The 13,366-nt window shown below is 41.8% G+C and overlaps 1 protein-coding gene across 4 annotated transcripts in view; it reads right to left on the bottom strand.

Moving 5' to 3' along the window:
• Positions 1 to 13,366, bottom strand: part of ADGRA3 (adhesion G protein-coupled receptor A3) — a 103,175-nt gene that overhangs the window by 17,343 nt on the left and 72,466 nt on the right. For 2 of the 4 annotated variants that reach the window (XM_061585417.1, XM_061585416.1), the window contains 2 exons: positions 10,870 to 10,965; positions 9,175 to 10,753 (listed from right to left, as the gene is read on the bottom strand). The exons of 1 other annotated variant lie outside the window; for it this stretch is intronic. In XM_061585417.1, the coding sequence (XP_061441401.1) occupies positions 9,508 to 10,753; positions 10,870 to 10,965 (1,342 nt within the window). In that variant the 3' untranslated portion in view covers positions 9,175 to 9,507. Of the gene's footprint in view, positions 1 to 9,174; positions 10,754 to 10,869; positions 10,966 to 13,366 lie in introns of those variants that run through there. One more of the 4 variants, XM_061585418.1, reaches the window with a different exon arrangement.

The raw sequence follows: 13,366 nt of genomic DNA on the forward strand, positions 1-13,366 counted from the left end.
AAGAGAACAACCTTTATTAAAGCAGCGTATGATGCAGGTGCAGCAGCAAGCAAGAGCTAACTCAGTCCCACAGTTCCTACAATAGGATGGCAGTCAACTGAGCTAGGGGCAAGGCCAGGAGTCTAGAGTCCAAGATCAGGGAACAAAATTCAGAACTGTGCAACAGCAATGACCAGGGGTGTAGTCATCCAGGGTCTTTGGGGGGTCTTAGACCCCTTACTTTTTTTGGGAGCAGGGTCCCAATGTCTCCATCGTCCTATGAGCCAATCAGCATGAAAGGAACAGTATGTTAGCCAATGAGAAGAATCTCTCACTTACTTCCTTGTCCTGCTGTTTGAAGCAAATCAGAGTGAGAGGTGGTAAGAGAGCCACTGAGACAACTCTTCTCAGTAGCTAACACACTCGTTTCATGTGGATTGGCTTCTAGGGACATCTGTTGGCTCCTAGGGACATCTGAAAAGGAACATGCAGGAAGGACTGAGGAGTGTGGAGATGATGATGGAGAGCAAGCAAGCGAGGGGGTGTGGCTGTGACCATCAAGAAGGGACCCAGCACTTCTGGAGTTGCCACTATACTACTGGCAGTGACATTGCCCCAACAAGTTCTCATGCTCACCCGACAAGCTTTATAGCCGAGGTGGGGCACATTCCTTGCGAGAATTAGCCTTGCAAGACTGTCTAGCCTGCAGGTGTGCACTCATTGGGTGCTCACTGGACCCGCTGCCTCCTCTGAATCTTGTTCAGCCAGCTCTGAGCTCTCCCCGGCTTCTGACAGTGCTCCCTCCCATACAAGGAGGGAAGGAGCAGCAGGGACTCCCGTTCCAGCATTACCATCGGATAAGGGTGGGTTTTCCCTAGAAAACTTCACTCTGTTGCTTCAGCATTCCTTCTCAACTGCCTCTTTACCTTCCTCCAGATCCTGCCATCCTAGGTCAGCACCTGAAAGTACTGTGTGATTCATGGCAGCATATCCCCCAACTTCCTGCTGAAATCCTGTAACTTTTTATTCTATACAGTAGGGCCCCGCTTTACAGTGCTTTGCTTTACAGCGTTCCGCTAATACAGCGGTTGTGAATTGTAGAAAGGCCCCGCTTTACAGCATTCCACTAATACAGCGGTTGTGAATTGTAGAAAGGCCCCGCTTTACAGCGCTTGTTCCGCTTTTACGGCAGTTTTTTGCCGCCGGACGCCATTTTGGTCAATGTAAGTCAATGGGATCCGCTTTACAGTGGTTTTCGCTTTACAGCGGGGGTCCGGAACGTAACCCGCTGTATGAGCCTGGCCCTACTGTACATAGTCTGGTTTTTGTCCAGCTTTTGTTGCACTATAGCTTCTCTGGACAGCAATAATGTGGTAGCGTTGGGGCAGCACTGCAGAACAAACTGAAACAGAATAAACCCACCATTAATGCACTATTATTGGGTCAGGAACATGTTGCAGAATAAACCCGCAATAAAACACCAGTCTGGAAGGCTCCTCAAAGATATATTGGTACACAGTAGCTGTAGGCCCAAGACAAATAAGACTTGGTTAGGGGAAGAAATCAGAGAGAAATTCAGTTGTGGGTAGTGTTCTGTGTGTAACAACTGCCTTGTGGGAAAGTATATTGTGAACCTTGTTGACAACAGTATAGCCATAAACAGTGCTATAAATGCAACACTAAAGGGGTGATCTATACCATTTTGTGCCCTGTAGGAAGATTTATGTATGAATAACTAGAAGATCTATCAAAACCTGCATCTGTGAGCACAAACGTTGCATTAGGAATCAAAAGGTACAAGCCCCCATCATTCAGCATTTATTTATTTTACAATGTAGGAAGAACCAGGAAGAGTTAAAATTTTGCAGTCTGGAGAAGTTAAACACCAAAGGACAACAGCTACACTGGAATATCCTACAAAACAGCAGCATGTTGGATATATAAACTGAAAACAGTATCACCTTGTGTTCCAAATGAAGAACTAAATTGGACTGTTAGGTGAAGTGGTGTCTAAAATCTATGACTTTGTATGCAAGATTCTATATAACTCTGTATTTTATATATTTTTGATCACTGAAGTTTATGAAAAAATGGTTTTTCATTTTTTTGTAAATAGGGTTGCTAGGTTCATGGCCTGAGACTGATCCTGTATCTTTAGGAGAAGAGAAAGTCAGCCAAGTGCAGGTGTTCTTGCAACCCTGTAATGGGAAAAACCACAAGATGGAATTCTCCCTTCCCCCTGCACAACTTTGAAAGATCCAGAAGACCTCTTGGTTGCCAGGCCCGGACAATAGACAAAGTAGAAAGAACTTGCCTGGCTCATCCATAGAAAGAGGTTTAGCTCAGTGATAGAGCACATCCTTTGCATGCAAAAGGTCCTGGGGACAATCCTTGGGATCTCCAGGCAGATCTGGGAAGGATTCCCATTCAAAACCTTGGACAGCACAACATGACCACTGAAAGTTATGCATGTTTAACAAATTCCTTTAATGGGAGCATTAAGCAGATACTTAAAATTTTCCATCAAAACCTATGAGACTAACAAACGCTTAACTTTGGCTGGAGTGTGCTTGGAAGGAAATGGACAAAGTATTTCCCAAATCTGGAGTTGTATATTTTAAGTGCTTCCTTATGGCTCCATCTAGTGGATCTATTATTGTAAGAAATAAATTTCACTCCAAAATGTTTTTCTATGAACTGCGCCTTTAAAAAATGAAAGACAGGCCACAGAATATGCCAGTACAAACATATTGCTGCTCATATTCACTCGCAGTAAGAGAGAATGGCCTAGGAAAAGAATCCAGTTTTCTGATTTTGGTTTAAGACAGGGGTGAGTAACCTCCAGTCTGCAGGCCAAATTTGGCCCACCAGGCATCCCCATTTGGCCTACAAGACAGTTTTGGCCAAGCTATATCCACCTGCCCCTACACCTGACATCATAAAACTTTAAGCTCTGCACACATGAATGATCTTGATGTGGAAAAACTAATACTGTTTAAGTGCTATTCTATATGACCAAAGGTTTAGCAGGTGGTGTAGCATAAACAGGCAGAACCCACATTTCAGATTTTACTTTGTGCATTATTCAGTCTCAACTGCTTGCTAATCATGCTCTCTGTGGTAGGGTTGCCAGATTCAGGGCCTGAGACTGTTCCTGTATCTTTAGGAGAAGAGAAAGTCAGCCAAGTGCAGGTGTTCTTGCAACCCTGTAATGGGAAAAACCACAAGGTGGAATTCTCCCTTCCACCTGCACAACTTTTAAAGATACAGAAGACCTCTTGGAGGCCAGGCCTTGAAGAAAAAAGTATCATCACTGAGGTTTTTTAGCATAAGGCACAGCAAGGGATAAAAAGTAATTTAAGGGAGCATCAGACCCTCAAACAGTTGAAGATGGTGGAGCTGGAGAAGCAAATGTCACAAGGCATGGGCGTAGTGAGATAAATTATACTACAAGGGGTAATTCTTTAACAACCTGGTGATGTCAACAAAAAGGCAATTATAGATCAAGCAAAAAGGTGACTCAACTCAAGTGATTTTGAGAACCAACCAAAGCTTCCATATATTGAATACATTAACATAGCTTACTATCTCTTTAACAGTCTCTTTCCCACATTTTTTGTGTTTTAGGCTATCACAAGTAGAAAGTGGAGCGGGACTAAGCTGGTGGTCCTGCCCCCTTGATGTCCGCACATTTAGTGAGTGCCAGGAGTGAATGTCTGCCAAGTACACCTAGGCATAAGCAGCTGAACCAATGTAGGTGCTCCGTGTGATCAGCGACATCAGGTCAGCATTTAAGGGTCTCAACACCCTACCTCTATGGGTCAACCGAGCAAATATGCCTCTTCTCCAGTTGCTTGCACCAGCGGGCCATAGGAGTATTTAGGATTAGTTGCCAAGCTGAACTGAAGATGAACTGAAGATTGTGGAATTCCCTCCCTAGCGAGGTTCGGTTGGCTTCCTCGTTATCGTCCTTTCGCACCCAGGTGAAGACTGTTTTATTTAGGCGGGCTTGTAACTGAAAATGTTATAGTTTTAATCTATTTTGATTTAATCTATTTTTAATTGTTTTTAACATGCATATTGGTTGTTCTGATTGTTTATTATTTTAATTGTGAGCCGCCCTGAGTTCCTCGGAAGAAGGGCGGGGTATAAGTATTTTAAATAAATAAATAAATAAATAAATGGTATGTTATATCATTAATATCCAAAATAGATCTATATTATTTTGATTAAAATCAATCAAGGGGGGAAAAGCTCCTATAATTGATTGATGTGAATAAGAATGGCTAAACTGTGGCCTTTGGAATGTTGTTGGGACACCAGCCACAGCCAGCATGGGTAACAGTCAGGGGTGATGTGACTTGTAACGAGAAGTTAGCTACCCCTGATTCAAAGGAACCTTCCCGATTGTACTTTGGTTCATTCCTAAACAAAAGTGCATACTAATTATTTGAAAGAACCAATAAAACATTTCAAAGTAAAATCCTGTCTTTACTTACTGCATTTCATTCTATTTCCCTCTGGCCTTGCAGCCCCTTGTGAGCTAACCTTCCCTACACTTGATGTCAGATATGTCAGGTGACTGGCTGATACTGCAGCCTCCTTTGAACTTTGCCAGGAGTCCGTCTCCTGATGTCATTATGACACCAGGTGGTTGATATTGCTAGTTAAAGTCTATCTGCTATAAAGTTATTTGAGGCAAAGGAGCACGTTTCAACATGAAATGTGTGAAGTAAAATTAAAGCACTGTATGATTACAGCGTAACTGGATATTCACTGGAGAATTAAAAGCGCCTCCTGATTTGACAGGAGGACTATGCAACCATAGGGGTAACGAGGCTCTCCTGAAGGCAAAAAAGGCACTCAGAATCCAAGCCGCCGTCACATACAAAGACACAGAGAGGGAAAATTAATAAGGAAATTCATCACTACTTTGTCCTTGTGGGAGGCAGGTCACTTATGGAATTGATTTAAGTGGCAAAAAAAACATGAGTCCGAGTTAATGGATTTTTTTATTGGAATAAGTTGTAGAGAAAGTGTTCCATTTTCAAACCAAGACATAGAACCAGGTAAAGCTCTGTCATTAAAAATGAGGTTTTGACGGATGATTGGGTGGTGGACAAAGAGAAAGAATGCATTGTCTTCAATTAACTGAAGAACCGACTTCAATAGAAATGGATTACATCCATCAGAAGTCCATCAGCATGGCGCAGAATGATAGCTTTTATGTCTAGATTCATGAAAACAAGCCTCAGCACTGGAGCATTTTTTATTAAACCCAAGTTTTTGCTCTGGAAAATGGAAGCATCACCAATATGCATGGCAGGGTTACCAACAGAATGAATAAGTAGTATGGCAAAGCATCCGCCTTACTAAAATTATTTTACTGCTTTCAAAATTGTCCTCAGTGATCCCTCTGGAATTAACCTTACAGAAAATGAAACAAAACTGAAATCTAACTGGTCCTGGAGCTAAAGAACGATGGGACATAATATTATTATTGAATGTTGTATTTTGTATTGTGGCTCTACCTTTTTTTATGCTGGATTTTTTATTGTTGGCCCTTCTGGTCTCTCATGAAAGGGCAGTGCTTAAAAAATAAAACAATGTCAAACGATTTTGAGCTTGTGCTTCTGGAACAGCAGCCCCCTTGCATCTTAGTATCTTTTTAAACTGAAGGGTATTTTTAAAATCAATGTGCAAAGGAAAAATGTCAAAACACACTTAGGCATGTCCAAGTCTTCTGGCATGCCTAGAGCAGCTCTCTGGAACCCAGCCTGCGGTGGATTATTCCAACATGTAGAGTTTCAAATCAACTCACTCTTCAACATCTCCAGGACTAACTTTAGCAATAACTTAAAAGAAAAATCTAAGGAATTTAGTTGTTTGGACAGACTTAGCATTTTGGTATCTGTTTTTGTGACATGGAGATGGACAAGATCCTAGAAATGAATCATAGCAAACAAACCTGCTGTGGCTCACCCAGCTATGGATTCATAGCCAGTATTGAGATTCTAAGTCAAAAGCAACACTCTGCATACACAGCAACAAAACCTTTGAAGCAGAATGACTGTCAGATACAAATTATTGCTGTGTGTTTACCATACATTTAGAACGTATTGAGAAATAAGTGTTAAGAAAAACATGCACTCATTAATGCCACTTATTTTCAAATCTTTCATTTTCCTTTAATATTATACTTCCAAGTGTGCAAAAATGGTTTAAAAGGTAAATGTAACCATTTCACTGAATCAGCACAAAGACAGAGACTCTGTACTTCTCCGACATCTTAGTGAATTAAAACTTCTCTACCACTTCTCGTCCATGTCCATTTTATTCCTAGCACTTAACAGACCTGATCAATCACTATGGAATAAATTCTAGTTCCTTCTTTAGCATTACCTAATAAAGAGCTGTTTATTATGAGAACTCCTAGACTTGGTTTTATTGAAATTCCGCAGCCTAAGAAAAAAAAACACCCGTCAAACATTACACATCACACCCCCTAAACCAGCGGTTCTCAACCTTTTTTGCTCCATTCCCTCCTTTCACCATTGTTCAGAATATAATTACTCCCTTCCCAAGATAGTCTCTCATAGCGTGTTGACGTTTCGCGAGTGACGGTGGTGTTTCTCGTGAGAGAAAAATTTCTTAGTTTATATTATAACAGAATTTCTTGGAGCACTTTCTGGTCTTTAAATAATAATTTAATTTTGCAAATGAAAATAATGCTGCATGTTCAAGAATCGATTTTAATCTGTGACATTCAATAAACTTTATTGAATGTCGCAGATTAAATTAAAAACAAACTACAATTTTACAGATTGTACATAATCTACAGGACACCACACTTTGCTGAATAGTGGTCCCAATTCCCCCCCTGGAACCCTAGAATTCCCCCTTGTTGAGAACCCATGCCCTAAACCTAGCCAACCAAGGGGCATATGCCATCTGTGAAGTAGGGTAGGCAACCAGAACAGCTGTGATGGGTAGGGTTTGGAGAGAAGCACAGGAGAAATTTCAGTGTTAGGAAACAGATACCAGCAAAATGCAAAGTTTAGGAGCAGCAATGGCACAAAGGAAAGAAATGATACAGAAGCACCAAAGGGTTCCAAGTGCCATTCATATTACTGGTGCAGCAAAATGAGTCATAGTCTATCTGTGGAGGCTAAGCAGGAATTCCCAGGTATTTTTATTGCTGAAATGCTCTTTTTCTTTGGGTGTGTAGGTGTCTTGTTGTGAAAGATTTATAGGCAATGCTTCATGAGATGCCAGACCCAAAGCATCCCTTTCTGGTTTTTTTCTTTTTAAACAAGTTTAATTATTTGTACCCTGGTCTTTTAAGCATGGGGCCCTCAAGAGATTTTCCTCAAAGTTCACTAATAGTGCTTTTTTCTTTTTTTAAAAAAAGTAGGCTGCAAGCTTGATGACTCCTACTTCTGCATATCTTTGCTTTAAAAGTTTGCTAGTTGTTCAGTCCACAAGATCTGTGACCCAAACTACTAGTTAACAAAATTAGTTACAGCATCTTGTCAGACTTTGTAGGATCAATTTCAGCATGTGTGGACTTATGATGTAGGCTGCAAGTTTGCTAGTTGTTCAGTCCACAAGATCTGCCACCCAAACTACTAGTTAACAAAATTAGTTACAGCATCTTGTCAGACTTTGTAGGATCAATTTCAGCATGTGTGGACTTATGGTGTGGACAAGGTGCTCACAGGGATGTATCCAACTACGTGTCCTGCCGATCCCTGCCCATATTGGCAAGAGAATTCAAATGGGGGAGGGCGCTGACTGATGGGTCAAAGGTTTGATGAATAGTTCACTGCATTAGAGCATGGTGCTTGCTGCCCTAAAGGAGGCAGTTATGTTCCACTTCTGAATAAGCTGGCTCTCAAACCCCATAGATTGTAACAAGTATTGCCCAGTTGTAAATATCTCCCTTTGGGGGGAAGGTGATTGAGAGGGTTGATGCAAAATTGCAGACATTCCTGGATGAGACTATCTGTTCCAGTCTTGGTTCAGGCCTGCGTACGAGACCGAATCAGCCTTGATTACCTTACAGGTTTGCAGCTGGGGGCACTCTTTAATCCATCCTTTCTGGACCCAATTAACATCTGTGGCTAGGAGTGCCTTCTACCAGCTTTGGCTGGTACTCCAGCTGTGACCATTCCTGGGCCAGCGTAGCCCAACCATAGTGATCCATGCGTTGGTAATCTCAAGCCTTGATTCCTATAACACTTTATGTGGGGCTGCTCTTCTGTCTGGTCCAGAAGCTGCAACTACTGCAGAGCACAGCAGCCAGACTACTCATAGGAGCAGGTTACTGACAACATGTTACTCATGGGCTGAGAGAACTGCACTGGTTGCCAATTTGCTACCAAGCTGGTTCAAGGTTATTGTGCTAATACAACTTGGGTTCAAAGTACCACCTGATTCCTTTTGCTTCAACTTGATTACTGAGATCTTCTGATGGGGCTCTTTTGGTGGTCCCCTAAACACTTGAGGTTTGGTTGGCTTTTACCAGGGACAGAGCCTTTAGTATGGCAGGCCACTAGAACTCCCTGCCAACAGAAGTCTGGCAGGAATCACCCTTGCTTTCTTTTTAAAACTTTATTTTCGGATAGGCCTTTGGAATGTTGATGTTTTTTACCAGCTAGTTTTTACTGACACATTACTGATGTTGTTACCGATGATATTACTGATGTATTTAGTTTTTATATTGTACATCACCTTACTATGTCCTATGAAAGTGCAGTTTATACACATTTCAATAAATACACAGCACACTCCTGTTACACAGGAAGCACTGATGAAAACTTACTTTGCCGAGTATAAGGGCTGAATGATGAGCCTCGGCTGCCTTCTGCAAATGAGGTAGCCAGTTCAAATGTAACAACACACATTACTTTCTAAATAAAGAACCCCAACAGATGCTTGCAGATGTCTTCAGTTGCAGGGATCTTAAACTTTGCGTTAGAAATGTTTTGATGCATTTTTTCTTGTGCAACAAGGTCCTGGATATCAGCTGTAAGCAACAGCCTAGAACTTACCCAGTTTGGCAGGCAGTATGCATTGAGTCTCTTGCTGGCAACTGAACTGCCAGTTTTTCAGCATAAAAAGGTGCAGTAAGATGTAAATACAAAGTGCTAGCTGCATTTTCCCCTTTTTGAACCAATATGGCACATAAAAGGATTTTACAGAAAGTTATTTATTTTACACATTTAAATATAAAAGTGAAATGTGATGGACGTACCTAAGAGAGAGAATGTTACATGAAAAAAAAATTGTCCAATGTTGCATCTCAAAACAGAACCCCATAATGAAAGATTCACCAAGGAGTAACAGGTCTTTTGTCAAAATGTCACAGATACACTTTAAAAAAGTATAAAATACTTTCACATGGCACATCTCTCCTACCCAATACTCTCGCATCTCAAAAGTACCCATGTTTGTAAACTATGGAAAATTATTCATAGCATAAAAGAACTTTCTTTTAAATCCTTTCAAGGATGATGTCCAATAGAACTACACAGTAGTTTCATGTTTCCATAACCCAGTCCTGATATTGCCAGTACTGTCGGCAGTCAATAATGCCCCATCCTGAGCACTGGTTTTTAGTGGCCCATTCTGGACAGCCAAATTTAAGCCATAGGACTTCTGCTGCCCTTCCAGCTCTGCCACGATTGGCTTCGTAAGTACATTCTTTTTGAAGTTTGTTGGCACTGTCTTTTCAGTATTCCTGTGTCCTTTTTGAAGAGTGCTACAAGCATCACTGCTGTCTTGCTGGGACTGGTTATATTGCCGTTCTCTGTATGCCAAATAAGCTCTTCGACTCCTCGAATGCCCTTCGCTGATACTTTGACGAGGTTTGGGTAAGCCATTCTGGATGCTTCCTTCCACGCTGGTGGGAACATCATAAGCATACTCCCTCAAAACTGTAAGCCTGCTGGCACGATGTCCTTTACTCCTATTTTTGTGATGGCGACCTGGGTGCCCATTTGTCCGTAAAGGTACCTCTAAAGGGGCCACGTGCATTTTGACCTCATTGTCTACGGAGTGTTCAGTAAGACTATTATCAAGTGGAGGGCCTGTGTTCAGTGCCAAGGAGCCTGGAGGACACTGAGCTGCTGCAGCTTGTATATTGGTCAGTTTACTACCCGGAGAAGAATTTTTTAAGCTTGATGCACTTTTATTTGTACATGACGACTCTGCACTGCTATTGGTACACTTAGCAGGTTCTGCATTTGTCCCACTTGTACTGGAAGAGGGCTGAATGTTAACTTGTACCGAGTATGTGCTCCTTCCAGGGCAGCAGGTTGTTATCCAAGCATGTCTGACATCTTCCCGATTAATGCAATGATGTATTATTAGAAAACCACTAAGACTTAAACACACAACTCCAAAAAAACAGCTAAATACCAAATCCAAGGGGTAATATAAATAAACAGCAAAGGCCCCAAAAATCCATAGAGCCACGTATAGAAATAAAGCAAGGCTCACACCCAGAAGCTGAGCATGGAAACTATGCTCATTTTCCAAGGCTGAAGTGGACAGCAGTGACACAGACACTGAATCTTGATGGTTGAGGTCCCCATGTTCATTGGTTGCTAAACGCTGCTGCTCCTCAGCTGGCTCTTTAAGCTCAAATTTACGCTCAGGGTGTCTCTTCAGTTGTATAAATATGCTGAGAAAATACATGCAGTTTACAAAAATAATGAAACTAGCAGGTCCATAAAATGCTCCCAAACTTGGCTCCCATGCCATCCAGCAACTGCAATAAAAGAAGCAAAACCTGAGAAAGGCATCTATTTTCACGTTACTCTTAATAATGTAATAATTTCAGTAAAATGTATCTACCCAAATACGTATCAGTAAGACAATACTCACTATGCTGCATGAGGCCTGCTTCCATAATTCCTTATATTTGCAGCGGCTGTTATCCCACAGACTATGACAGGAATCCCACCACCAATTAAGTAAAACCTATGAAACAAAGCAGACACAAAGGAGTGGTTGCAACAATTAGAGACGCACTCCAACTCCATAGTACTATTGGAAAGCTAGCCCCAATTCATATGTTGAGATATCATACGGTAATCAGCATTCAAACAATTATTTAAATACATTAGTTGTGGGTAAATATTGATGTGCAGTTCTGGAAATGAAATTTGGGGAGGTGCTAGGTAGGAGGTTGAAAGCCAGGACCTTCAATTCTCTGAAATGCCATCAGATCTATGTGCAGGACCAGCTAGATAAGCACAGCTGTGTAGTCTCAATGCATGAATTAGTTAGTTGAGTTGGGAGAAGGAGTTTGGATTTCTTAGGCCTGCGGCTGGGGAACCTCAGGCTTGGTGGCCAAATGCAGCCCTCCAAGCCTATTTTGCCTTTTCTACTATAGTTGAAAAGCCACAACCCTCTCCCTCAAGGCCAAACAACTCACTGCCCCTGCTCTTTACCTTCCTTGAGTGTTTAGGCCTGGCTGGAATATGTCTTTGAACTCTGATACTCTTGCTTGCCTGGATGGAAGGTAGAGCGGGGTGTGCGAGTGTGTCTAAGGACCAGCCTACTGTACAAGGTAAAACTTACATCTGTTGCTGGCCCACTTTTGCCTCTGGTCCTGCTCACCACAGGGGTGAGGCCCCCAGAAGGCTGCCTATAAGGAAATGCTGCCCTCCTACCCAATGGTAGGTCCTGGGAAACATGCTGGGGCAAGGTGGGCCTGTACAAAAGGGACAGACTCCACTTGAATCAGGAATCAGACAGTTGGCACTAAAAATAAAAAAGGTGGTAGAGCAGATTTTAAACTAATTGTGGGGAGAAAGCCAACAACAGCTGAGGCATGTCCAGTTGAGAACAAATCATCCCCCATGGATGAGGACGAAAATGTTTATGAGTGGTCAAATTGGGAGAGGTAGAACTAGGCACTGCAAGCATAGAGGCACATCACAGCAATTCAGAGAGGCATAGGGTAAAATGCATATGCCAAAGCCATTTGGAAGGAGACACTGTATATAGATGTTTTTATATGCTAATTCTAGAAGCCTCTGAGCCAAGCTGGGCAAGTGCTGGATGTTAAAGGAGAGCACGGATATAGTGGACATAATGGAAACCTGGTGGAATGGAGAGAACCCATGGGACACTGTTATCTCAGGATACAAACTTTATAGGAAGGGCATACTGAAGGTGGAGTCACTCTGTCAAAAAGGACAGAGCAACAGCTAGAAATCACAAAAGGGGCAGACTCCCCTGTAGAAATTGCTGTGGGTGATAATGCTAGGCACCAAGAGTAATTTAGCACTTGGGATATACTATCGCCCCCCTGACCAAAATGCTCAGGGTGATCTTGAGATGGAGAATGAAATCAAGGAGGCATCCAAAAGAGGAAATGCTGTAGTAATAGCTGACTGCAATTATTCTCACGGACTGAGTAAATGTATGTTCCAGTCATGATAACAAAGATAAGATTTCTAGATATCCTAAATGACAGTGCCCTAAAACAGTTAGTCATGGAACCAACCAGAAGAGCAGTAGCCCTGGACTTAATCTTAAGTGGCACCCAGGATCTGATGCAAGATGTAGGCGTTGAACCACTTGGAAACAGTGATTGTATTGCTATTGAATTAAATATATATGTAAATTTGCAATTGCCAATTTTTTTTAACACGGACAAGTCTTGCCCAAATGAGGAGAACAAAAAGGAACACAAACTTTGGTAAAGCATACAATAGAGGATACTGGAAAAAGGATTCAAGCTCACATTGCTAAAAACAAAGGCCAAAAACAACTTTAAATACGTTAGTAATAGAAGACTGCCTAAGAACGGGATTGGACCTTTGGACGACAAGGAAGTCAAATGTGTGCTAAAAAAGAAAAAGGAAATTGCAGAGAAGCTGACTGCACTCACAGCACAAAAATGTAGTTTTCTCAATCCGGAATAGTTCATGCTCATCCTCAACATGCTGCTTTCAATCTAGATTGATTCTAGATCCTGCAAGGCTCACTCGATACACATTTGAAAACCCTCCCCTTGATTAGGTTATCCATGCCTTTTCCTGCCTTCACATGCCACTGGTGAATGAAAAAGGAAGTGGTGTACGCCTATCCATGATGTCATTGGGCAGACATGGATACTTGTGGGGACCTCCTACATCTGTTCTCAAATGACCACACTGCACAATAATACAGAGTCAATCTGCAATGAGCTTGTATTGTTGGTATGAAACCAGTTTCCCAAGAAATGCTTTTCAGGGTCAGAAAACGTACAATATACTGTGCGTGAACTATGTAGAAAAAACATGTACTCTGTCTCCATTGATTCTAAAATGAAATGTCATGTGTACTCAGCCACTGAATGAAATTGTTTTTGCATCTGTTTTCATAGCAG

This window comes from Rhineura floridana, chromosome 9 (assembly GCF_030035675.1).
Source record: "Rhineura floridana isolate rRhiFlo1 chromosome 9, rRhiFlo1.hap2, whole genome shotgun sequence".
Classification (NCBI taxonomy): Eukaryota; Metazoa; Chordata; class Lepidosauria; order Squamata; family Rhineuridae; genus Rhineura; species Rhineura floridana.